Source organism: Lepus europaeus, chromosome 5 (assembly GCF_033115175.1).
Source record: "Lepus europaeus isolate LE1 chromosome 5, mLepTim1.pri, whole genome shotgun sequence".
Classification (NCBI taxonomy): Eukaryota; Metazoa; Chordata; class Mammalia; order Lagomorpha; family Leporidae; genus Lepus; species Lepus europaeus.
The window spans coordinates 150,472,765-150,496,425 of record NC_084831.1 but is presented as its reverse complement, the minus strand read 5'-3'; the positions used below and the strand labels follow the sequence as shown (position 1 = coordinate 150,496,425).

Here is a 23,661-nt window from a genome sequence, read left to right as displayed (position 1 = left end):
TCCCACGTGGGTGGCAGGAACCCAACTACTTGAGCCATCACCACTGCCTCCCAGGGTGCACACTGGCGGGAAGCTGGCATTGGGAGTGACTGGGACTGGAAGGCAGGCACTCTGATATGGGGTGTGTACTCACTGCTGCGCCAAATGCCTGCCCGGATAAAATCCATCCCGAGCAAACCTGTTGTGAGTCACGCGTGCACTTAAGAGGCGGGACTTCACAGCTCAGCGGCAGTCCGTGGAGTCTCGGCTGTTTCCGCTCATGGACCGTGGGGCGGGCAGACAGCAGCTGCCATTATCCACAGCTGGGCAGCGATCGCAATCCAACCCTGAAAGCGGTTTCCACCGAATGCTTATTGCATGCGCACCATGGCACAGTGGAAATTTGGTAGGGCAGGGATGTCCCTACTATTCTAGATTTGTCTTTCTCTTCTTTATACCAATTTATACCACTTGGTTCATTTGCCTTCATCTACTATATTTGCTAAAATTTGTGATATTTCAGTAAATAATAATGCGGGTAAGAGGCATCTGGTCTGGCTCCCGACTTTAGGCACACACGTGTGTCGAAACATTTCTAATATTACTTGCCGTTTTTTTTTTTTAAAAAACAAATATCCTCTTGTATTTTGTTAAGGGAGTCTCTGATTAAAAATATGGGGTTTTTAAAAATCAGCTCTGGCTGCTGAATTTCGCTCAGTGGCTTGCGGAGTCTGCACTGGGAAGGTTTTCCCTTCTCAGACCACCTTGGACTTCAGCAGCAGCAGCAAGGTGCTGCCAGAGTTTCACATGCCGATGCCCCGCCCGCCTCACCTGAGCCGCTTGCTCTGTTTCACAAAAGCTAGGCTGTCCAGTGCTTTCTGGACGGTTCTATCTGCAGTCTGTGAGCATGCCGTTCTCCTGTGGGTGGGGATCAGCTGGTTGCACATTGGCCCATGGCTGTGATCTGCCTGGGGTGGGATCCTGACCAGAAACAGTCACCCCACTCCGAACCATGGCAGCACCTGATTGGTACTCTTCTCTCAGATCTTGTCACCTGGGGGACCTGTTCTCGCAGTATTTTTTTAAAAATATGAGCTGATCATTTAAAAATATATATTTATTTATTTGAAAGGTAGAGTTACAGAGAAGCAGAGAGAGGGAGAGAGAGAGAGATCTTCCATCCCCTGGTTCACTCCCCAGATGGCCCCGATGGCCAGAGCTTCGCCAATCTGAAGCCAGGAGCAAGGAGCTTCTTCCGGGTCTCCCAGGTTTGTTGCAGGGGCCCAAGGACTTGGGCCATCTTCCACTGCTTTCCCAGGCCATGGCAGAGAGCTGGATCGGGAGTGGAGCAGCCGGGACTTGAACAGGTGCCCATATGAGATGCCAGCACTGCAGGCGGCGGCTTTACCCACTACAGCACACTGCTGGCCCCAAGCTGATCATTTTTGAGTTTCCACAATGTTATCACGCACTTCAGATTTTAGCTTTCAGCAAGGCGGTGCCTGTGTAAAGCTGTGTGGGGCAAACAGTGCACAAGGCGTTCAACACAGATCATGAAGTCCAGGCCACCTTCCTCACTCCCCGAATCTCACCCATGAGGGTGCGAGGTGCTTTCTCCAGCATGGGCTTTCTTATTTCTAAACAGCATGCGTATGTGGCTGGAGTTTGTCCCAGTTTACGTCATTGTCCATTAAACTCCTACTGTGCATAGAGATTTCTCTCTCTCTCTCGGGCCGTTCTCTCACCCATGTACCCATGGACCTCCCGATACCATAGTGCTGGCTTGCATCATCGCAATCACAGTTGAGTCATTTAAAAAGCAGCACTTTCTTTATAGCTTGATGCTTTGCCTGGAATAACGGTTTCCTCGTTTTCCATTGCTTGGTCAGTGCATCGGAACAGCAACCACAAAACTCACTCAAGTTCATAAGCCAGCCTCAAAATTCTGCTTCTTCCTTGGAGGTCAGACCCCTTCCTCCTGGCTGCACAGTCTGGAAGCTTGGGCCTCTAGTATGGGACGCCGGCCGGGGTCTCAGAGTTCAGAACTCAAACTTGGACATGATCTTCTTGGACGTGGTTCTCCAGTGCCCGGCGTCCAGGCGTGCCGTGGGCAGCAGGGCCAGCCTCTCAGCCCCCTAGGCAGTGGCAGCAGGTTCCTGCCATGCTGCCCAGTTCCTGAACACACGGGCTTTGTAGCTTGGGAGCTGTCTGGACGCCTCTCAGTGCAGCCCTTTCAGCATCTTGGCTGTCACTTTTGTGAGGCTGGAGAAGCAGAAGAGACAAAGTCACTCCCCGCGGACGGGCAGTCTCAGAGACTGGGTGTCCATTGCCACTTCATTCCCAGCCCGCCAGCCCTGCACCCCCTGCCCTGCACACTGTCCCTACTGCAGGGGTCCACGTGCATCCCCCTCCCCGCCACAGTGGCCGTGGTGTCAGCCTCTCCAGTCTGTTTATGGCCTCACCACTTCCAGCACATTCCTCGCAGGTGGGTGGCAATCAAGGAACAAGTAAAGGGACACTTAGTTAATGGCTGGGGATGACTGGGATGACAAATCAAACTCTATACACTTGAGTCGAGTCTTGCCATACTAGGAAGATTGCCTGACTTGACGTGAGCTGGGCATCTGGCTGTGAGGGGTTAAAGCAGAAATGATCAGGACTAGGCAATGCGTAATTGCTATGGTACACTTCGTATTATGTATTCATACGTTCCTTTGAAGTCACTTGATCTTATTTGTGTCTATTCTTATTAAAGCAGCAAGTTGTCATTTTCTGGTAGAGAGAGTCGAGCTCCAGAACAGCTGAGCACAAGCCGTCAGAAGGTGGTGTTTTACGAGGTGGGGTGACCTTTCTCTACTGCGGGTGGGGCTTTCCCTGGAAGTCTGGGCATTGTCACTTTCCTGATGGCTCTGTTCACTCCCTGCTGGGAGCCCCGCCCTGGCCGGAGCCGTCTCCTAGGGTTAGCAGTTCCCCAAGGTGTGCACTTGGCCAGCTCAGCACTCACCTGGTGCAGCCGCCTGACGAGCCCTACACACACCTGTGCGGCTTCTCGGGCTGCTTCTGTACTCGATGACTTAATTTTTTTTTTTTAACACTTTAAAAGAAAACAAGCATTTTCTTTCAGTATGTAAGAGCATTAATATATGGATTTATGTAACCATACATTTTTGCAATGAATATATTTTGAGTTTTGTAAGAAAACATTTAGTAGGTCTTCTGCAAAATTTGACTGGTGGCCAGCTTTTCAGAGACATATCCTTGTCCTTAGAGGTAAAACACCCCTGCATTCCAGCCAAACACCTGTGTGTACTCCCCGCTGATGTGTTTGGACACAGTCTGGGTGGACAGAGGAAAGCCATTGCTGCTGTGTGCTAGTTTTTGTTGTTGTTGTTTGTTTTTCCCCAGGTGAGCACATTTCCCTCAATATTGGAGTTTAAATGGTTTTGGCCTGGCCCAGCCTCACATGTTACAGCCATTTGGCAGGGAGGGGGGTGAACCGGTGGATGGACAACGTCTCTCTTCTCTCTACTCTCTGTAACTCTACCTTTCAAATAAATAATATTTAAAAAAAATAGGAAATGTTTTTTTAAAATGTGGTGGACTTGGAAGTCTTTGAGAACTTTTTCCCACCGATCTGCTCAATTAAAATGACCATGCAAGCTCTATTCTTGGGAAGACTGTTGGCACAAGTGTGTCTCCTAGAAAAGTAATTTGCGAGATAATTATCTAATTAGGGGCCTCGCTACTTGTAAGGCATTTACACTAACACAGCCTTGCCCCCCAAGCGGTGTCTCAGCATCTCAGGTCATGGTGTCCCTCTCTCTCTCCTCTAGCCTGCCGTGGTGTCTGGGACAACATCACGTGCTGGCGCCCTGCGGACGTGGGAGAGACCGTCACCGTGCCCTGCCCGAAAGTGTTCAGCAACTTCTACAGCAAGCCAGGTACTGCCTCTGGGGGGTTTGCGTCTGGGGGTGCTGGTTTTGTCCAACAAGAAGTGGGGGCTTCCCTTTTTTGGAACTTGCTGCTACCGAGTCTAAGAGCAGCTGGGCCATGTTGGGGTGAGCATGGTTTTGTTTTGTTTTTTTAAGATATATTTTATTTATTTGAAAGACAGAGAGGTAGAGTCAGAGAGAGAGAGAGAGGTCTTCTATCCACTGGTTCACTCCCCAAATGACCACAATGGCCAGAGCTGAGCTGATCCGAAGCCAGGAGCTTCTTCTGGGTCTCCCATGCAGGTGCAGGGGCCCAAGCACTTGGGCCATCCTCCACTGCTTTCCTAGGCCATAGCAGAGAGCTGGATCAGAAGTGGAGCAGCTGGGACTTGAACCTGCCCCCACATGGGATGCCAGCACTGCAGGCCAGGGCTTTAACTGACTGGGCCACAGCGCCAGCCCTGAGCACGGGCTTTAGGGAGCAGGAGGCCAGAGTCCACCAAGTAGGAGAGAGCAGGGGCGGGGGGACGGAAGAGAGCAGGTGATTCGTGCTCAGGGACGGACACCTGGGAATCCAAGCGCCAAAACCATAGTGAGCCCAGGTGAGGCGGGACTAGGGGTGAGGAGAACAAAGGAAGTTTCCGTTCCTGCCTGCAGAGGCTCCCAGAAGCCCCCGGGGGGACACCTCCCCGGGGGGCTTCTGAGGAAGGGGAGACCACTCGGCGTCCGGGAGACCTGATAGCAGCCACCAGAGCTGCAGCTTGGTGACCATCAGGAAGCATCGTCCCAGCCCACCTCGTGTCACCTGTCTGATTTCGCTGGAGACTTGCGACTGCTGAGTTCCCAGAGATTGAAAGGATGCCCCCAGCTCCCTTCCTCCGTGCCCAGGGTGTGCTCCCCCGGTGAAACCCACACATCCCTCGCTTGGTCCTGGGAATGTTGTCTGTTTCCCTGTGGTCATAAGTGATCCCACTTTGCTAAGCGCAAAGATCCGAATCCAGGATCACAGGAGGTCAGCAGGAAAAGCGAAGCACCTTGCTTGGGGACTCTCTGTGTCATGGGCAGATGTCGAAGGTGAAGCCGTGCGCACCGAGTGTGTGGAAGATCTTCAACACAGAACAGTGGGGTAGAGGCTGGGATGAAGCCGAAGGAGGCTCAGGAAGCAAGGTTTTCTCTCCCCTCGGGTATGAGCACAGTGAGGCCCTGTCCCAGCCCTCTCCAAGGTACAACCCGCGATATCCCAGAGGGCCTGAGCTCGAATCTATCCCAGCCAATCAACACCATTTCTGCTGAATGGCTCGGGCTATAAATATTCTCCCTGGAAATTCCAAATGAACTGGCACGGTCCCAGGCGTCTCCTAATTGGACGTATGGTTCTGACTGCTTCCAGAACGCACACAGCAGCCTGGTAGTTTCACACTGGCAGGCAGCAGAGCCGCCATCGCTGGGCCATCTGGTGCAGCCAGCCCAGCCTCTGCCAGACGGGAGCCATCTGGGGTCCCAGCCCCAGGTGTTTACTCTCGGCCTCTGCTTTGAGTCATCGTGGGTCCTTGTTTGGAGAATCCAGCTCTGTCTTGAGTAGGGCTGGGCTGGGCTGGGCTGGGTGCCCGCTGTCGTTGGCATTGTACACCAGGGGCCGAGGCCTCAGAACAAAATTGCTCAGGGGCAAACTGGGAGTCTTGGGACAGAAGTAGGATTCGATGTGGCCCAGTGCTTTCCAGTTTGCAGAATACTCTGCCCCACACGGCAGCCACTCCTGCCTCTCCCATGGAGCTGGAAGGAGGAGCCACGCACGCTCAGGATGAGGTCGGCCCACAAATGCAGAGGGGTTCAAGGCTCAGACTGTACCGCAGCAAAAAGTCAATCTCCCCTTCAACTTCCCATCCCACCAGCAGGTGGAAGGTTCGTGTGCCCTGCACAGCTCAGATGGCCTCTGGTGGCATAGTCACAGGCAGCCTGGTGTGTCGTCATGGCAACCAGTACCCCAGCACGCGCCCTGCTGCATCCATGCCCAGGCACAGAGGCAGCTCCTCCTCCAGGTCCCACGCTTGTCCTGTGGCGCTGGGACCTGGGAGGCGCATTTGCCCCTGGCCTGAGCTGGCCTCTAGCTGTAGAGTACTTTGGTCACTTCCTGCCCCCACCTCTGCGGGAGACAGTGGACCAGCTGTCTGCTCGGAGCAGGAGGAGGGGAAAGAGACAGCCTCCTGTGAACAGTGCCTGTTCTTGATCTGTACACAGCTACCTGCAGGCAGTGCTAACAGCTCTGGTCTGTTTCCCTCCTTGCCATACTGTGTGTGTGTGTGTATGTGTGTCCCCTTGTCTGTTTCCCTCCTTGCCATACTGTGTATGTGTGCGTGTCCTTACTCCATGGTGTCCACCTGCTGACCTGGCACGCAAGGCTGTGTCCAGCCTGGTGGAAGCAGATCAGCCTCCTGCGAGCATGCATGGACTTGGGGGCAGCTCCAGGGCATCCCCGGGACCTCAGTGGAGGTTGGTGTAGACTGAAGAGGACTTGAAATCGCCCTAAAACTGTAGCCTTGGCACCTGGGCCTTGGGCTGTCCCCTGCCTCCACCACCCTGCGTGACAAGGAATGTCGGCACCCCTCGCCAGCGTGAAGGGAGTGGGTTTTGCTCCTGATGCTCTGGCTCATCAGAGCAAGTGAAAAGGGGGACGGCTGTAGTGTGGACAAATGGCAGGGCTCAGGGCTCAGAAAACCTGTCGCTCCCGCTCAGTAGTGACCGAACCTTTATTTTCCCCATCTGTAACATGGGGATAGAATGGCCCATGAAATCTGCCCTGGAAAAGCAAGAGGCTGTCACACAGGGGAAGACGTTTGCAGCGCAGTGAGAGGGCAGCTGCAGAGACAGGCACCGGATCGGCAGTGCCCAGGGCAGGTGGCGTGTGAGGGTCTGAGCGCCGTGGGCTCTGTAGTGAGGGCTGCTCAGGACAGGTGCTCTGGGGCGTGGTTGGCTCAGGAAATGAGTATCCTTATCTCATGCCTTCCCACTTGGCTTGTCACTCACTGTTCCCTGTTGTCACCTGCTAAGGACACAGTCTTGGACAGCACAGGGACCATGTGTCTTAATGTATGGTTTTAGATCATTTAGGAGCGAACAATGGGATTGTAAGATGTCAAGTGCCTTCCTTGTGGGCAGTTCAAACCTGAATTGATGTCGTTTGTTCCAGTGTCCGGGAACAAGTGGGAGACTGCCCTGTGCTCTTCGATGGGCAGTGAGAGGTGAGGAGGAAGCTTGCGAGAGCTGGGTCCAGTGAGCTGGAATAGGCCAGCTGGCCCCAGAGTGATCGGGGCTTGGCCATCGCTGTCTTACGGTGACAGAATCTGAGAGTCTGTTAAGAATTGCTCCAAAATACCAGCGCTCACACTTGCAGTCATTTCCTGAGGATTACAGCTTCTGTCTTTGGCATTGCCTCATGGCACCATGCACTCACTGGCAGCACTCGGGGCCCCAGCAGCCCCCCGAGCTGGCTCACTGGCCAGGCGAGGCAGCTGAGGAAGGACTGAATGGCAGCCCCGGCTCCTTGTGGCCATGGGTGAGAGCAAGCATTCTAAGACAGCACAGGAAACCTGGCTTTTGTGCACTTGCGGTTATAAAGCATCTAAACTTCTCTCTCCAGGAAACATCAGCAAAAACTGCACGAGCGATGGCTGGTCGGAGATCTTCCCGGATTTCGTAGATGCCTGTGGCTACAGTGACCTGGAGGACGAGGGCAAGGTAGGTTACCGTCGTGGCCCCGCGCGATGTCACCATCTACTTCCCGGCACTGCACACCGCCAGCAGCCGAGGTTTACTGAGATTCCCTTTCTCAAGAGCACCCTGTCTCTCCAGACTAGTGCAAAGTTTCGATTTCCATTCTGCCGCTTGGCCATGGGGGTTAACGGAGTACGCCATCCGCTTGGAGGCGGGGAGAAGCAGGTTTCCTTTACCTGCCGTCACTGTGTCTGGAAGATGGGAGACACCTGACCGTGGGCTGGACCTGCTGGAACCAGCTTTTCTGATGTATCCCACAGGGTTTTCTGGGCCCTCATCCTGCAACAGCTGTGACCAAAGTTGGGGCAAGAAAACAGTAGGAGAGATGCAAATAGGCAGCAGGTTCAGGCATCAGTAGAACTACAAGGTAGTCAGTGAACGCGTGTTAGAATAGCTTTCTTGTCTCCATATCGTGGCTACTGTGAATAATGTTGCAATGGAGGTGGGAGTTCGAACATCTCTCGAGCATGGATTTAGGTTCCTTTGCATGATGTATACCCAGGGACCCGGAGGCTGTTGCGTCCGCATGAGCACCCCGCAGCGCCGTGGGGCATGGCATACCGGTGAATGTCTGTGAAGCTGTGTTGCTCATCTTGCTGCCTTATGTGGGCGTGCACACCGAATAAACCTGCAGCCGGAGGTGTGTGTAGACACGTCCTCCTACAGAGGCGTTAGGTGTGGCTGAGAGCGTGGGGAAATACTGAGCTCACACGCGTGCACACACACACACACACGCCTTCCGCAGGACCACAGAGTGCTGGGTGAGGTGATCGGCCTGTGCAGCCGAGGCTCCCTTGGCTCTCCTCCTCGTCCTCCCAGAGGTGCCCTCCTGGCCTCCCAGTCCCCCAGGGAGACCTCAGCAGCGCGGCTTCAGCGTGGGACTGGCCCATCTTCTCTGTGTCCCTTCCTGCCCAGGGCTGGCTCGGCTCGCTTCCCTAAGAGCTACAACTCGGAGCCAGCTCTGTGTGTGCGAGTGATTGAACCCTGGTTAAGAAGGGCGATGGGGCTGGTGCAGCTGCCATTTTTTTAAGTGTGTACTTGAGCTGGATGTAATTACCAATATTTCCTATTGGGAACTGTTAGCAACCCACTTCTCAGATGGAGAAACTGAGGGTTCCAGCCGTGCTGTGGCCTGCTTCCCCGCTCACAGCAGAGCCTCTTGGGTCTGATTCCAGAGCAGGGCTGCTCGCTGCCCATATCTGCTTTGTTGAAGGCCCCAGCCGTGGGTTGGGTTGCACCTGTGCGAGTGGCCCAGCCTAGGACAACACTGGCCCTTCTGGCACACGCAAGAGTCACTGGTTAGAGCCCTGCTGGGATCCCCGCCATGAGGCGTCTGGCACTGGCTCCCACAAAGGCTCCCCCCCAGCCCTGGGGGGTCGTGACAGCTCGCCAGGAGGATGCTCGCTGGGCGCACGTGCCCAAACCCTCGGCTCAGCTATGGAGAGAACAGCGCCTTGCGACCTCCCTCGGAGCTGGTCCCTCAGTTCTGCCATGTGTGCTGTCACAGGGAGGGGCCACCTGCACCGGCTTCCGTGGGCAAGGGAGCTTCCCGCTAGGCCGTGGTGATGAGAGGGATGGAAAAGGTCTCAGTAGGCGTGCTTTGTTCTCTTCTCTCCTATTTCTGCTGTGCGTCATCGCCGGTATTAGCTTGGCTCTGACACGTGTGTTTAATGCTCTCTGTGGCTGTCACCCTTTGGTTGTGAGCGGGGCCCTGAGTGGCGCCTGGTTCCCCTGGGGCACAGGGAGAGCTGCCTCTGAGCCCACACCAGCCTGCTGTGTGCACCAGGAGGTGATGTTGTGGGCACAGCCCTGGAATTTAATGTCGATCCACTCCACCCACACATCCCCGAGGTCACGTGGGAGGCCCCTCAGCAGCCTCGGCCAGATGAGGAAGCCAGGGAAACTGAGGCACAGGGGAAAAGCTGCCATGGCTGCACCGGCAGTGGATGGAGCTGACAGCCTGCTGCAACCAGATGCCCGTGGGTCCGCCCACCTAGCGCCGGGCCCTGTACTGCGGGCCCCCGCTGGCCACGCCTTCCCATCCCCTCCCTCACCCCTAAATCCTCGGACAGTTTGGAGAGTTAGTCACATCCTGTTTTCCTCGTGGTCGCCCAGGGGCCGCCTCCCAGGTCCGCGTCGGTGTGTTTAGCGCTGTCTCCTCGGATCCCACGGATAAGGCCCAGCTGCTCCCACGCGGGCAGGCTGGGGGTGAGCTTTTATCCAAGGCCATTTAGCAACAGCATAAAGCAGCAGGAGCCCTGGGCCAGGCTGGAGTCTGTTTAACTTTCAACTCCGGTTTTCCCATCAGGAAGGTGGGGGACAGATGCCACCCACGCCACACACTTGTGTGCAGCCCGGTCCCCATCGCGTCCGTGTTGAGCCTGGACTTGAGAACACGGCTCTGGGGGTGGGGGTGGGGTACCTTGGGTTCCAGTGCTCAACCCAGGAAACCACCCTGGTGGCTTTCTCAGGAAAACTTTAACCCCATGGAAAGGACTGTTTTGGGGGAAAAGATAAGTTCTTAGGCCTTGTGTTTTGTTTTTAAAGATTTGAGAGGCAGAGTTACAGAGGGAGAGATAGAAAGGTCCTCCATCTGCGGGTTCACTTCCCCTTATGGCTGCAATGGCCAGAGCTGTACCGATCCAAAGCCAGGAGCCAGGAGCTTCTTCCAGGTCTCCCACACAGGTGCAGGGGCCCAAGCACTTGGGCCATCCTCCACTGCTTTCCCAGGCCATCAGCAGAGAGCTGGATCGGAAGAGGAGCAGCCGGGACACAAACCCAGCCCGTGTGGGATACCGGCACTGCAGGCAGAGGTTTAACCCACTACACCACAGTGCCAGCCTTTAGGTCCAGTTCTGGGGACCCTGCATTCTGATGAGAGCAGGGACTGCTTGCCCTCTCCCAGCATGATGTCCACCGAACCTGTCACACCCTGTGTATCTCACTATGGGAGACGCCTGGCCTGGCCTGGCCCTGCCTGGACATGGCCAAACCATTTTAGGAGCTGTGAAGAAGGCTCCAGCGACCTCCTCCACGGACTCTCATGGCTTCCGTGGACAGTGGAGGTGGGGAGATCGCAGTGTGCACGCTGGAGCACAGATGTGGAGCGTGGGCACCACAGCTGATGCTTGCACTGTTACTCTTGGGGGGGCATCAGGACCCACGCTGGTGAGGAGCAGTGTCCCGAGGCCTCGACAGCAGGACTGCTGCCCATTCATTAGCTCATTCAGTCATTCCGTGCATGAACATTTCCTGGGAACCTCTGTTCTGAGCTCCCCCTGAGAGCTCAACGCCCATGGTGGCGATTCGGCTCCCATCGGAAGTCGCACTCAAGCTCCTTGTCCCTGCACTGCCCTTGGTCGCAGCCCAGGAGGCACTCCCAGAACGCTGGGAAACTGCCAAGTCCGTCTGGTGCTTCGCAAGGGCCCCTAACCCAGTCCCTGCCTGCGTGAAACCCAGAGCGTCCGGGATCCGTGATGCTTTTCGTCCAGCCTGAAGAGCGATTTTTCTCCTTGATTAAACATTCCAGAGATTCCACAGATATCCTAAGTGCATATTCCTTGCTAATGGATTAGAAAGTCAAAATATTTTCATGTGAGAAAGTGAAGAAAGGGATGGCACGCAACCAAAATGAGGAGTTCTTCCGGATCGCGTTCTCCACCCCTGAACACTTCGAGTGCTTGGCTGTCTTCACAGTACCCACTGCAGGCCACGCCAGACGCCTCAAGCACCAGCATGGCTTCCAGGGGGGCCTGCGATGCCCGAGGCCGGGCATCTGTCTGTCCAGCGCGCACAGGGCAGCCTCCTGGGGCGCAGACTGGGTTTCTCCCACCCCTGTGGCCCAAGCTTCATCTCCTTAGCATCTCTTCCGCTGCAGATGGCAGATGTAAAGTCTAAATTGGATTTCCTGTGTGCACATGCGTACACACACACACAGCCAAACCCACTCGAGGTATGGCATGAGCAGTCGTTAGTAGCTTGGAGCTTAATTGAATCCAAGAGAAAAATTAACCTCTGCAGAAGTCACACAAGCAGGCAATTCAGAAGATGAGATGTAGTTAGTAAGGTGGGGTCTTCTGCAGGGAGCAGGAGTGTGGAGACCCTCAAGGACCATGGTGGAAGCCCCTGAGAGAGGGGTATTCCATCTGCTGGTTCACTCCCCAAATGGCGACGACGGCTGGAGCTGGGCCCATCTGAAGCCAGGAGCCAGGAGCTTCTTCTGGGTCCCCCACGTAGGTGCAGGGGCCCAAGGACTTGGGCCATCTTCCGCTACTTTCCCAGGCCATAGCAGAGAGCTGGATCAGAAGAGGAGCAGCTGGGACTAGAACTGGCGCCCATATGGGATGCCAGCACTGCAGGCGGAGGCTGAGCCCACTACGCATGGCACCGGCCCCAGCGGCCCTCTTCTGTCACCAGCTTCCACGTCCACACTCTTCCACGTCTGAGTCCTTCTATCAAAACCACTTTTCAGCTTCTTCACTCCGTGGTGCAGGGACATTGTCACAGCAGGCCTTGTCTCTCTCAGTGCTTGAACGATGGGTCAAGCTGATGGAAGGATTTAAAGGAACGTTAGCCTGCTGGGCAGAGCCGACAGGTGGGACTGGGGTTCATGTTGTGCGTAAGCAGGATGGGAACCCCCGTAGTGACAGCACAGCCCAAGTGAAGGTAGAAGCGTGGATGCTGTAGCAGCCAGCTGATGGGAGGCGAGGGTGGTGGCCGGCCCCCACAGAGCTGTGCGTAGACCACAGGTGCACACGGAACCTCTGGGTCTTGTCAGGATGTAGGTCCTAGCTCAGGGTCCACAGGGGGGCCCAGGATCCAGAGTTTCTAGAAGGTTCCTAGTGGATGGACGTGAGGCCTCAAGTCCTACAAAAGAGGCAGGAGCCTTGGTCTCGGAAGTCCGGTCTTGGTTGGGCCCCTTCCAGCTGTCTCCCATCTCCAAGTAATTCTGGACAAATTCTCCTGGCCCCAGAGACCTCTGGACTGCCTTAAAGTGCTGCTCAGCGTCTTCAAAGCTCCCCTTCAGGCCCCTGCACTTGAACTTTAGACATTGAAAAGAATGCCCTGCTCGCCAAAGGCCTGGATGCCTCCCCCAAAACCTGAAGGGGGCAGCAGTTCACCTGCGGGAATTTGAAGATTTATCTCGGGCGGGGCCGGAAGAGCGTGGAATTGGGAGTGCGCCCTCACCCTCGTGGAGTCAGTGTCCGGCGCGAACAAAGCAGTCAAATCTCTTAAGACCTCAGCACTTGGCGTCCCCGCCCCTGCCACCTTCGCTCCTGTGGTCCAAGATGGCAAGAAGGTCAGGGGTCGTGCTGGGATGCACCACGGGACAGCGGCCCCAGCAGCGCGCTGATGGCCAGCACTTGAGGGGTCTGCTCCCTCTGTATTATATATTTGCTAGCATAATTCTTAAATAAAGGGCACTTAGGCTAAATTTAGCCAAGAGAGCAGTTTGGAAGTGCAAGTAGACACATTTCTTCCATATTATGCCATATTCCTAAAAATATTTACGCACTCTCCTCCCAGCACCCAGACCACTGGCTGCTAACTTCACTCCACCAGGGTTCCCCAGCCCTGGCAACACCAATCCCAGCAGCCGGCACTGCTGGTAACCCTGGGATGCGCTGGGTCCCAGCAGACACCTGCCCAAGATCACTCCAGCCAGGACTCGCGGTCAGGATCCAAGGAAGCAGAGCACCCCACTGGCTGGCAGCCTTGAGGGTGCACCAGCCCACAAGTCCTGGGACACCCTCGTTTGCTGTGTGGAAAACAGAACAGGAACCCCCCAACAGTGACAGCGCAGCTCAGGTGAGGGGTTGGAGGTGTGCGTGGGGGATGGGGGCTCGTCTGTTCAGCTTCAAGGCTGTTGGAAGGTCCATTCTTTATCTCATTTCACACTGCATAGCAGAGGGAGGCCTTTGCATCTGGGGAGCTGAGGGCACAGGGAGTGCTGTGCGCTGGCAGGGGACCCATGGAGCAGGGGTGGCAAGGCTACCAGCCACGGGCAAGCTGTGCTGGGTGACTCCAGCAGGAGCCGGTGGCTTGGGCTGAGCGCTGGATCCGCAGCTGACGGGGAGGGCGTGGAGGCAGGAACCTGCTGCCCGCAGAGGTGGGATTCAGACGTTGCATCCTCGTTAGCTGTTCTGAGACTCGTTTTACCTTCACCTGTGAGCATGGTGCTTTCCCGATAAACACATGAGTCTTATCAAGGCCAAGGGAGAGACGGGATGAGGGCGAGGGGTTGGAGGAGGAAGTCCTGCAGACACTCGCCCCCAGGATGGGCAAGTGAGTCTCTCAGTTCTTTAGGAAAGACCCTTTTAGGACAGATTGTCCCGGAAGGAGGGGGATGAAGGCGAAGCAGTCGGCAGTCAAGGTACGCAAGGAGCGCACCACTAGGATACGTCCACGGAGAGGGTCGTTCTGGAGGGGGTGGGACATAGAGGAAGAGGCGCACCTCTTGGGGCCTCCATGTCCCGTATGTGAATGCCTGGTCTCGGTCCCGCTCCTCTGCTGCCGGTCCAGCTTCCTGGGAGCAGTAGGTGATGGCTCAAGTGCTTGGTTCCAGGCCCCCAGCTTTGGCCTAGCCCAGCCCCGGCTTTTGCCGGCATTTGGGGAGTGAAGCAGTGGATAGAAAGATCTCTGTTGCTCTCTTGCTCTCTGCCTTTCAGATAAAGAATGAACATATAAAATAAAATCTGAGGTCCTTTAAAAAAGACCCAGTCAAGTTTATGCCAAGTTAGTCTTTTAACCTTGGCCGTTGTCAGGACAGTGGAAAAACTTCTGATCACATTCTCTCTGCTGTATCTTTGTAGAAACCTGTTTTGAAGTAGCAAGAACGGTGCAAGGGACCCCACAGGTGGTACTTCAAAAAGTGTGTCAAAAAATGGAATTCAAAGATTTTTGTTTTGGTGCACACTGTCTTGAACTCTGTGCGTAGCTTTTTCCCAAGATGCTTTTCCCGATCCCCTGCTGCGGTCTGGAGCCCTGCTCACCGGCCTCCTCCATCCTCCTCGCTCTCCCAGAGACGGGGCTGCCCGTGTCTCTCCCACCTCTTAACCGTGTCAGGGCGTGTCTTCTATAAAGCAGGTCTCTTCGCTTCCACGGCCCCAGTCCTGTTATGAAATCTATGGGAACTTAACATTTTTTCCAGTGCTAACCTCTAATCTGCAACTCCACTCCAGTTCAGTTCTCCCCCTGTAGGCTCGTATGGCGTTGTTCTCCAGGGCAAGCTCACACGCGGTTATTTAATTGTGGTGGTTCTTGTGGCTTGTTTATTCTAGAACCTTCCAGGGTGTGTCTCGTGGTATCCAAGTGTGTGTAGATTCTACGCCTCTTTGGCCCCAGAGTGGCTCTTGCTGGGGGTCTGTGTGACATCATCTTGGGACGAGATGCAGCCAGGCACTTTTCTTTGAAGCCCAGGTCAGAACACCAGGCGGCAAAGCAGAGTTCCCAGTTCCTGGGTCACTTGCCTTTTTTTTTCCCCCCTCTATTTTTTTCATAATCATAAAGGCTAACGCTCAAAATAGATCTCAGTGGGATAACCCACTGTGGCTGTTTCTTTACCTCAGCCGTGGCAAAGTCGGATGGTAAAAGAAATCAGGTCTCCCTCTCACCCCGCCACAGCAGGGGAGGAACATGCCGGGTAACTACGTAAAATGAGGAGCGCACCGCCTCGAGTCGCAGCCCCTCGCTGCACAGGGCTCTGCCTCGTGCCAGTGTCGCCGCAGATTCACCGTGGGCCTGGCACACGGAAACCGGCTCGTGGGGTCATTGTGGTGCGAGGGCAGTCGGTCCTCATTCAGAGCAGGGCTGGGCCGGCACCCTCTCCTGCTGGGGGCACCCTGGGTCCCCACAATGTCTCTGTTCTTCTGCCCTGGGAGACCCAAGAGCTGAGCCTGCAGCCCGGGGACGTGGGCATTGTCACGGATGGTGGGATAGTTTGTAGACACTGGGAACGTGTCCTGTCTTTGAACGAGACCTCATCAGCTGGGAGAGAGATGGCTGACAAAGCCGGGGAGCTGGGGGTGACGTGAGCCCTCCACGCCTTCCACCTGCGCTCTCAAAGACTTCATGAAGCCCGAGACAACTGCAGGGGTGACTGTAGATTGGTGCTTTGTCACCAGCCATGCTCTGGTCCCCGGCTGCCTCTCTGGTCATTGGAGCCATGTCTGTGCCCTTGTTGGATTGACCTTGACTTGCCCCCAGGCTTCCGTCACCTCCTTCCCGGAAGAAGCTGCAGCTCGCTCACTGTGTGTGCCGGAGGCAGCGCGCAGCCTGGGTGGCTACCATGTCCCTGCGAACACCCCTGAACTTGATCGCACACGGACCATGTGCCTCTTACATAAAACCTCAAAGAAACCAGTCTGCCAAGAAGCATCTGGGGGCTGCGATGGAAGGGGGTTGTCTGGGTGAACTGGTTCGGGCTGTGCTGGCACAGTGATGTGCGAGGGAGAGTCAGAACTCTGTAGTTGGGGGGGGGGGGGCAGTGAACGTGAGAAGGTCCCTGTTGGCAGAGGACAGCGGTGGGCTGGAACCCAGAGGCTCACCTGCCACTCTTCCGTTCTGAGAAAAGCAGCCCAGATGAAAGGGTGGGGGGAGCGATGGTGTCAGCAGTGGCTGGTCCCCGCTGACAAGGTCACTCGGCGCTCAGCCAGGTGGTGGGGCGGGGCACCTGTGGCCTTTGCACGTGATGTTCTCAGCTGCCTCACGGGCGACAGATTACCTGATTTAACGCCGGCCTCGTGGTCTTGCTCGCTCTGGGCTCAGCCTGCAGAGTCAGGCTTTGGCAGTGGGAGGACGAGACAGCACCAGGGCGTCCCTCACGTCCAGTTCCACTGGGACTGCCCACGGCCCAGGCTCCCGCCGGCTCTCCCCAGGCAGCACAGGTTGTCAGGGGGATGAAAACAGTGGCTTTGTCGATCGGAGGGCTCCCGGCTCAGGGGGTCCCAACCCCTTCCCATGGTGCTTCTGACCCCTTGTTCAGGTCCCGGTAACCTCCCGCCCCCCCACTACACAGAATGAGGGAGGGGTGCTGGCAGGTCTCAGGCAGGTGAACTAGGAAGCAGGAGACCCCCTCCTGATGTGTGAGGAACCAGCCAGTGGCAGGGGGCAGGGTTAGGGGAACACACCAGAGATGGAAACCATGTACCGAGCGTTTGCTGCAGGTCAGGCACCAGGCTCAGTTCTTACCTGGGTGAAATACCAGTAACTCCCCCCACAGCCCCATCGGAGCAGGCATTGCCACTGCCTCGGGCTGCTTCTGGGCGGATCCTGCAACCCAGAGGCTTGTCAGTTACAGGAGCACTGGAGCTGCAGCCGGAGGCCCTCGCCCCGCCCCACCCCTGCACTCTGCAGCACCTGCTCAGAGTGGTGCGGCCCGGCTCAAGGTCCCACCTCTCTGCCAGGTGGCGCAGGCTCCTGGCTAAAGGGTAGCCCCCTAGGCAAGCCAGGTGTGGTTAGTGTGGGCCCCTGGTCTCAGTCGCTGCAAGGGGAGAGAAGCAAACGAATGTGAGCCCGGCAGCTCTGCCACGGTCACGCCATATCCTGTCTCTTCTTGTCACAAAAGCGTGGTGTCCTGTCCCAGGAAGAACAGCAGTGAGTGGGGTGTTCCACGAATCTGGCCACGGAGGCGAGCCAGTGGCACTAGTGTCCAGGTGCCTTTTTCTTGGGTTGAGGACATAAGAGAAGCAGACAGTGTTCACATGGGCATGGCGTGGTTTTTGAAGCTAAACAGGGGTTATATATTTTTAGATTTTGATGTATGTTCTTGAAAGGTAGAGCAATAAGGGAGGAGGGACTAGGGGAGAAGTAGAGAGCGAGCGAGAGAGAGAGAGAGCTTCCATCTACTGGTTCACACGCCAAATGGCCACAGTAACTGGGGCTGGGCCAGGCTGAAGCCAGGAGCTTCATCCAGGTCTCCCACCCTGGGTGGCGGGGGCCCAAACACTTGGCCATCTTCCACTGCATCCCAGATGTGTTAACAGGGACTGGATTGGAAGCATGGAGTAGCCGAGCTCAAACCAGGAACTCCAGGATGGGGTGTGGGCGTCCCGCTGTGCCCCAATGCCTGCCCCTGGGGGAGGGTTGAGATCTCAGATGATAAGATCTCAGATGATAAGAGTGCTGACCCTGGGGGGCTTTACCATTGCGGGAGGGGGCTCGAGGCAGAGGACTGCCCCCCCACACACACCGTGTCTTTTTTCAGTGATGAGCAAAGTTTGTCACATCCTTCCCCCACTCACCTCCAGCTCAGCCGTGCCTGCTAAATAACCATACTGCCGGATTCTACCTGGCAGTAACAAGGCCTGGAAACTGCCCGCTGGCCCCACACTCCTGGCTCAAGGTCCGCTTTCTTTCCCCGGTGCCTTTCCGCCCCCTGCACGGTGATTTCTCCCTCTGCCTGCGGCGATCCCTGTGCCGATGGCGGCATCAGCCCGTGTGAGCCTGGAAGGCTTCGTCGTTACCCTGCGTGTAGCACGCAGCCAGTACATCAGCGCGCGCTGTTAGGATCCCGTTTGCTCTTGGAGGCCGTGGGACAGCTCAGTGCTCTTCGGTGTTTCAGTTTACAGATGGAGAAAAATGAGTTATAAAATGTTTCCTTGATAGCAAAAACCAGTAGCGTTTCTTTAACACCTGGAATGCACTCGTGATGTTAGCTACAATGATAATAATATTCATGGAGGACTTACTCCATTCTGAGCTCTTTTCTTTGCAGTGTGTGATTTAATGCCCAGCAACGCTGCAAGACGGGAGCTGTCCCCATTTCTCAGATGGGGAAACCAAGGCAGAGACAGGCCGGGGTTACCATCTCCCCGCTGTTTCCAGGTAGTGATTGACCCAGAGCGGACTCCAGCGTCACGGCTGTCATTCGCTTTGCCCTTACCCTGTGGTGCTCCCCCACCCTCCGTGTGGCACCCTGTTTGTGCCCAGCCAGGGCAGTGTCTGTGGTCCACGAAGCCCCTCCTCACATCAGGAGCTAGCCCGGCTGGGAGACGCTGTGCTGTCCTGTGATGTGTCCTCACCGTGATGTGGTTGCTGAGCCCAGTGGCAGATGTGTCCCGGGTCATAGCTGTGCTCTGTGGCCTGGCAGCACTGAGTAGCAGTCTGAGGGGAATGGACGATGCCCTGGGGGTAGGCAGAGGAAGAACCAACCTCAGCTTATCCGGAAAACCAGGGGTTCCTTGCTGTCTTTCTCGGGCACAGCAGCTCCTGTGCGTCGTAGGTCGCGTTTGCAGGCGTGGAGACACAGCTGGGGTCCTTGCGCTTTGCCCTGCCCTGGGATCCCATGCAGGTTTCCATCTGCTTCATCACTACCTACTTTCCTGGGTGTTGCTTGCTCTGGCATCCGTGTCGAGCCATTAGAGCCGTGACAGCGTCCACCTCACAACTCTTTGGCTGTCCTCTAGGCCATGTGAGATGAGCGCTGACATTTGTTTCGTAGCAGGAGCCAGGGACAAACTACTGGCATCATAAGCCGATGTCCAAGACACACTTTTGCCATTCAAGTGAAATGCATCATTTTTGCATTTTTGATATGCTTGTCGATGACGGTACCAATAAGGAACCAGAGGAACCATGGGAGGAGGATTCTGTCCAAAGAACAGAGTCTTGTTAGAGGGCATGGCCAGTGTCACAGCATGTGCTGGCCTGAGAGGGGCGGTTTGGGAGCAGGATGATGAGAAATCAGCCTAGATCCCACGCCCAGACGGCCCGTCTAGAGAGGAACTGTGCACCGACCCCCCTGGGGTTGCGAGCGTGTCTCATTATTCCCAGACTCGTAGAAGCCATGAGGTCATGTGCCGCACCCCACCCCCACCTCCCACGGCTCCTGTAAGGGCAGAAGCTGTGCAGGGCAGGGCTCCGGCTCAGCCAAGCCTTTGCCAGTCTCCCGCCCCAGAACTGGTTAGAGCAGGCTCCAGGGAGAGCTGCTGCCCCAGGGCTTCCGGAGTCAATCCGTCCTGCAGCTTGCTCCAAAGCCAACACAAGGCGAGGGCCCCCGGACAGACCTCCGCCCTCGGGGGTCCCCACTGGGGTGCAGGCGTGAAGCCGAGTGCTCAGGGCCCCTGCCAATGCTGGCCAGGTTTGGCCCTCTGTTGCCCAGGGAGCCCACTCAGTAGCACCTCTGCAGGTGTCTGGGGACAGGACGTGGCCGAGGGAGCAGAAGCAGGCCCAGGGGAGCCTGAACGTCCTGCCTGTCTCCTCCCGCCTGTGTTGCCCCTGCCCCAGGCTTCCCGGCCACCTGCCCCCTCACCTGCTAAGTGCTCCCCAGGTTGCTGCCACCCACAGTGAGCTCCCGCCCCTGCTTGTGCCTCGGCCATGGGGTCTGGATGGTCCGCTCAGCAGAGAGAGCGCTTCGGCCCCCGTTCCTGCGTCGTGGCGTGTGTCCGTCTGGTTTGTCCGAGGGCGGGCCAGCTCTCGGGATCTGTGAGCTGGGTGTGGCAGTGTCAGGTGGTAGAGATTTGCTCACACCTGCAGGGCCCTGAAAGCAGTCACTTCCCGCCCAGTGAAAGGGCCACCACGGGCAGACAGAGTAGGTCCCCATCAGACACATCGCAGGGTCCGCCTCTCCGGCTTGCAGGCCAGCTAGAGGAGGAGGGGAGAGGGCAGAGAGAGGCAGAGACCCTGCCACCCGCAGCACCAGGTGGGAAGCTTCAGCCGCTGCTGGTGGGCTTGCCAAGGGGCTTTGTACCTATTTGCGTGAGACCCACGATTAGAAACACACTCGACACAGTGCAAGCACGGGCTGTGGTTCCTGGCTCACTTTAAGTAATTAATTTTAACTTATTTTAGAGACTTATTTTAGAAGAGAGAGGTTCACTCCCCAAATGGCCACAACAGCCAGGGCTGAGCCAGGCCAACACCAGGATCCAGGAGCTCGGTGGTAGTCTCCCTTGTGGGTGGCAGGGACCCAACTACTTGAGCTGTCACCTGCGTTCTCCCAGAGTCTGGGAGCTGGAATGGGAGGTACTGACAAAACTCGGACCCAGGCATTGTGATAGGGGATGTGGGTGTCTCAAGTGGGGTAACTGCTAGGCCAAACACCTGCCCCTCCTTTTTAAGCATTGCCCATTACCCACAAACTGACAGCAAGATTTTGAATAGGGAGACAGTAAAGCATGTCTAGAGAGGAAGGGGAGCTATTGATGACTCCCCGGGACCGTGCCTGGCCTGGGAAAAGCTCTGGCCCGCTGGGAGCCATGAGTGTAGCCCAGTGATCTCGGGAAGGGCTCTGCCGCTGTCATTCTGCTGAGAAGTCAGGAGTGGGTGGAAAGTTCAGAGCGTACTTTGTCTAATCTCATTTTAGAGATTGGGAAACAGCCCCAAAGGCCAGCTGCTCAGGGTCACAAGTGAGGAAAAGATGCCCCCCACTTTGCCCCTGGGACCCCGACTGCTCTCCAGGGAGGTCCTTGGTGTTCAGGGCTGGGTTGTCTGATGCTGAGCTGTGAGCTGCAGGGCCCCTGCAGGTGCGGAGAAGGGGACACACGCCTTGGACTCTGGCCTTGCGTGTTCCACGGCGATTCTGGATGCATGACAGTCCCACGCTTGTGGTTGTAGCACAGGGCTCTGCTTGTGAGCTCCTCGCCTGCTGAAGCCGTGCGCTGCCGAGACGCCTGCTGCTTGCATTTGCGGGGGACGTGGCAACATCACGCTGGGCCATGCTGAGCGTGAGGAAACGCGGGCACTTGGTCACTCTCTCCACACGGCCCGCGCCAGGTGTCTGGAAGGTTCTGACACCCCTGAGTGGCACAGGCCTACAGGGAGAGCTGCTCTGGCTGGCCCCACAGCTATCTCCATTGCCAGATGAGCGGGAGGCATCCTCAACTCCACGCTGCTTGGGCAGGAGCCTCTTCAGTTCTTTTCTCCTAGGCCAAAGCTGTACCTGCAGCAACCAGCCAGAAGGGCCTAAAGCTGTTTGTTTGTTTAAGATTGATTTATTTGAAAGAGAGAGGCAGATATTCCATCTGCTGGTTCACTCCCCAAATAATGGCAATGGCCAAAGCTGGGCCAATCCAAAACCAGGAGCCAGGAACTTCTTCTGGGTCTCCTACATGGGTGCAGGGGCCCAAGCACTTGGGACATCCTCCACTGCTTTCCCAGGCTTATTAACAGGGAGCTGATTGGAAATGGAGCAGCTGGACTTGAAACAGTGCCCTTATGGGATGCCGGCACTGCAGGCAGTGGCTTAACCTGCTGCGCCACAGCGCCGGCCCCCCTAAAGCCCTTTTTTTCAAAAATGTATTTGATAGGCAGAGTTACAGAGAGGCAGAGGCAGAGAGAAAAAAGTCTTCCATCTGCTGGTTCACTCCCCAAATGGCCGCAATGGCTGGAACTGTGCCGATCCAAAGCCAGGAGCCTCCTCCAGGTCTCCTATGTGGATGCAGGTTCCCAAGAACTTGGACCATTTTCCACTGCTTTCCCAGGCCATAGCAGAAAGCTAGATCAGAAGTAGAGCAGCCAGGACTCGAACTGGTGCCCATATGGGATGCTGGCACTGCTGGCCGTGGCTTTACCTGCTAGGCCACAGAGCCACCCCTGTAAAGCTCTTTTAAGGAAAAGAATGCAATATGGAAAAAACAAAATTAGGGGCTGGTGTTGTGGTGCAGCGGATAAAGCCACTGCCTGCAACACCAGCATCCCATATGGGCACCACTTCAATCCTGGCTGCTCCACTTCCAATCCAGCTCCCTGCTCATGTGCCTGGGAAAGCAACAGAAGATGGTCCAAGTCCATGGGCCTCTACACCTATGTGGAAGACCCAGTGAATCTCCTGGCTTCAGCCTGGCCCAGGGCTGGCCATTGCAGCCATCTAGGGAATGAACCAGCAGGTGGAAGATGGCTCTCTCTCTCTCTCCCTTTCTAACTCTGGCTTTCAAATAAAGTCTTCTTTTAAAAAAAAAAGTGAATATTAGGGGTAAAAACTGAAGTCTCAGGTTACTGGAGCGTGGAACATTGCAATATCTCCAGGTGATTGCCAGAGACTTCAGTGGCAATACCTCCTGATTGCGCACCTCCCGGCTCTGGGTACCAGCAGCAAGGGCTCCCTGGACTGATCACTTGGCTGATTGGGAAACTGTGGCCCGGAGTATCAGCAGTCTGACTGTGTGTTAGATCAGATTTCCTGACTCCCTGACGCAGGTTCTCTGCATCGTTCTGGCCACTGTGTCATTCCAGGATTACAGGTACAGCCAGAATCGAGGCTTGAAGTTGGCTCCCATGGTCGAAGGATAGGAAATGTGTAAAATCCGTTCACTGGAGAAGAAAGCAAGCCTGGCCCCTCACTGGCCCAGCTGGCTGAGCGGGGCTTTAAGTTGTCACCCTGCGTGGGGAGGAAAAGGCTTGACGGGTTTATGGTCATTTCCTGGGCAGTCACATTTTATGGACGTACTGAAGCCAGCCACGCCTCCCTCACTTTCCCACTCCGGAGTGGCGGATGATGGATGGATGATGTGTTCAGAGGCGGCAGCAACCTGTCAGCCTGAACACCCCAACCGGGAACCCCGGAGGGCGAGTGAGAGATGCACAGAGCCCGGAGGCGGTGACCACCATTTCCGACGTCCCCCGGGCAAGGAGAGCCACGTGGCCCCTGGGGAGTAGGGGAGGGGAGGATTAGCCCTGGGTTTGCTGTGCCCCTGAGTTTCCTGTCTGCACCCCAACACAGCCCCGAGACCCTCCGCCGAGGAGCCTCACGGAAAGCCCCACTGGGATGCTGCTGTCCTGGCCTGGTCCCAGCCGGATCTGAAGGGGAAAAGGTCACTGGATAAGGGTGCGGTTGAGGTTGTACCAATTTTACTGAGCGAGGCCAGGGCCCCCAGGTCCATCCTGGGCTTTCTGTCTCATCACGTATGCGTGGATGGGGCACAGCTTGATCATTCCACATACCTGTACTATGTGCCGATCAAATCAGGCTGGTTAGCATTTCCATCTGCCTGAATGCTGTGGCCAACTGGAGCACTCGTGCCTACCTGTTGATTGCCGTGGC

General features: G+C 56.1%; 1 protein-coding gene across 2 annotated transcripts in view; it reads left to right on the top strand.

Moving 5' to 3' along the window:
- Nucleotides 1-23,661, top strand: part of VIPR2 (vasoactive intestinal peptide receptor 2) — a 103,504-nt gene that overhangs the window by 32,672 nt on the left and 47,171 nt on the right. For both annotated transcript variants that reach the window (XM_062192939.1, XM_062192938.1), the window contains exons 3-4: nt 3,813-3,920; nt 7,549-7,646. In XM_062192939.1, coding sequence (XP_062048923.1) covers nt 3,813-3,920; nt 7,549-7,646 — 206 coding nt within the window. The remainder of the gene's footprint in view (nt 1-3,812; nt 3,921-7,548; nt 7,647-23,661) is intronic.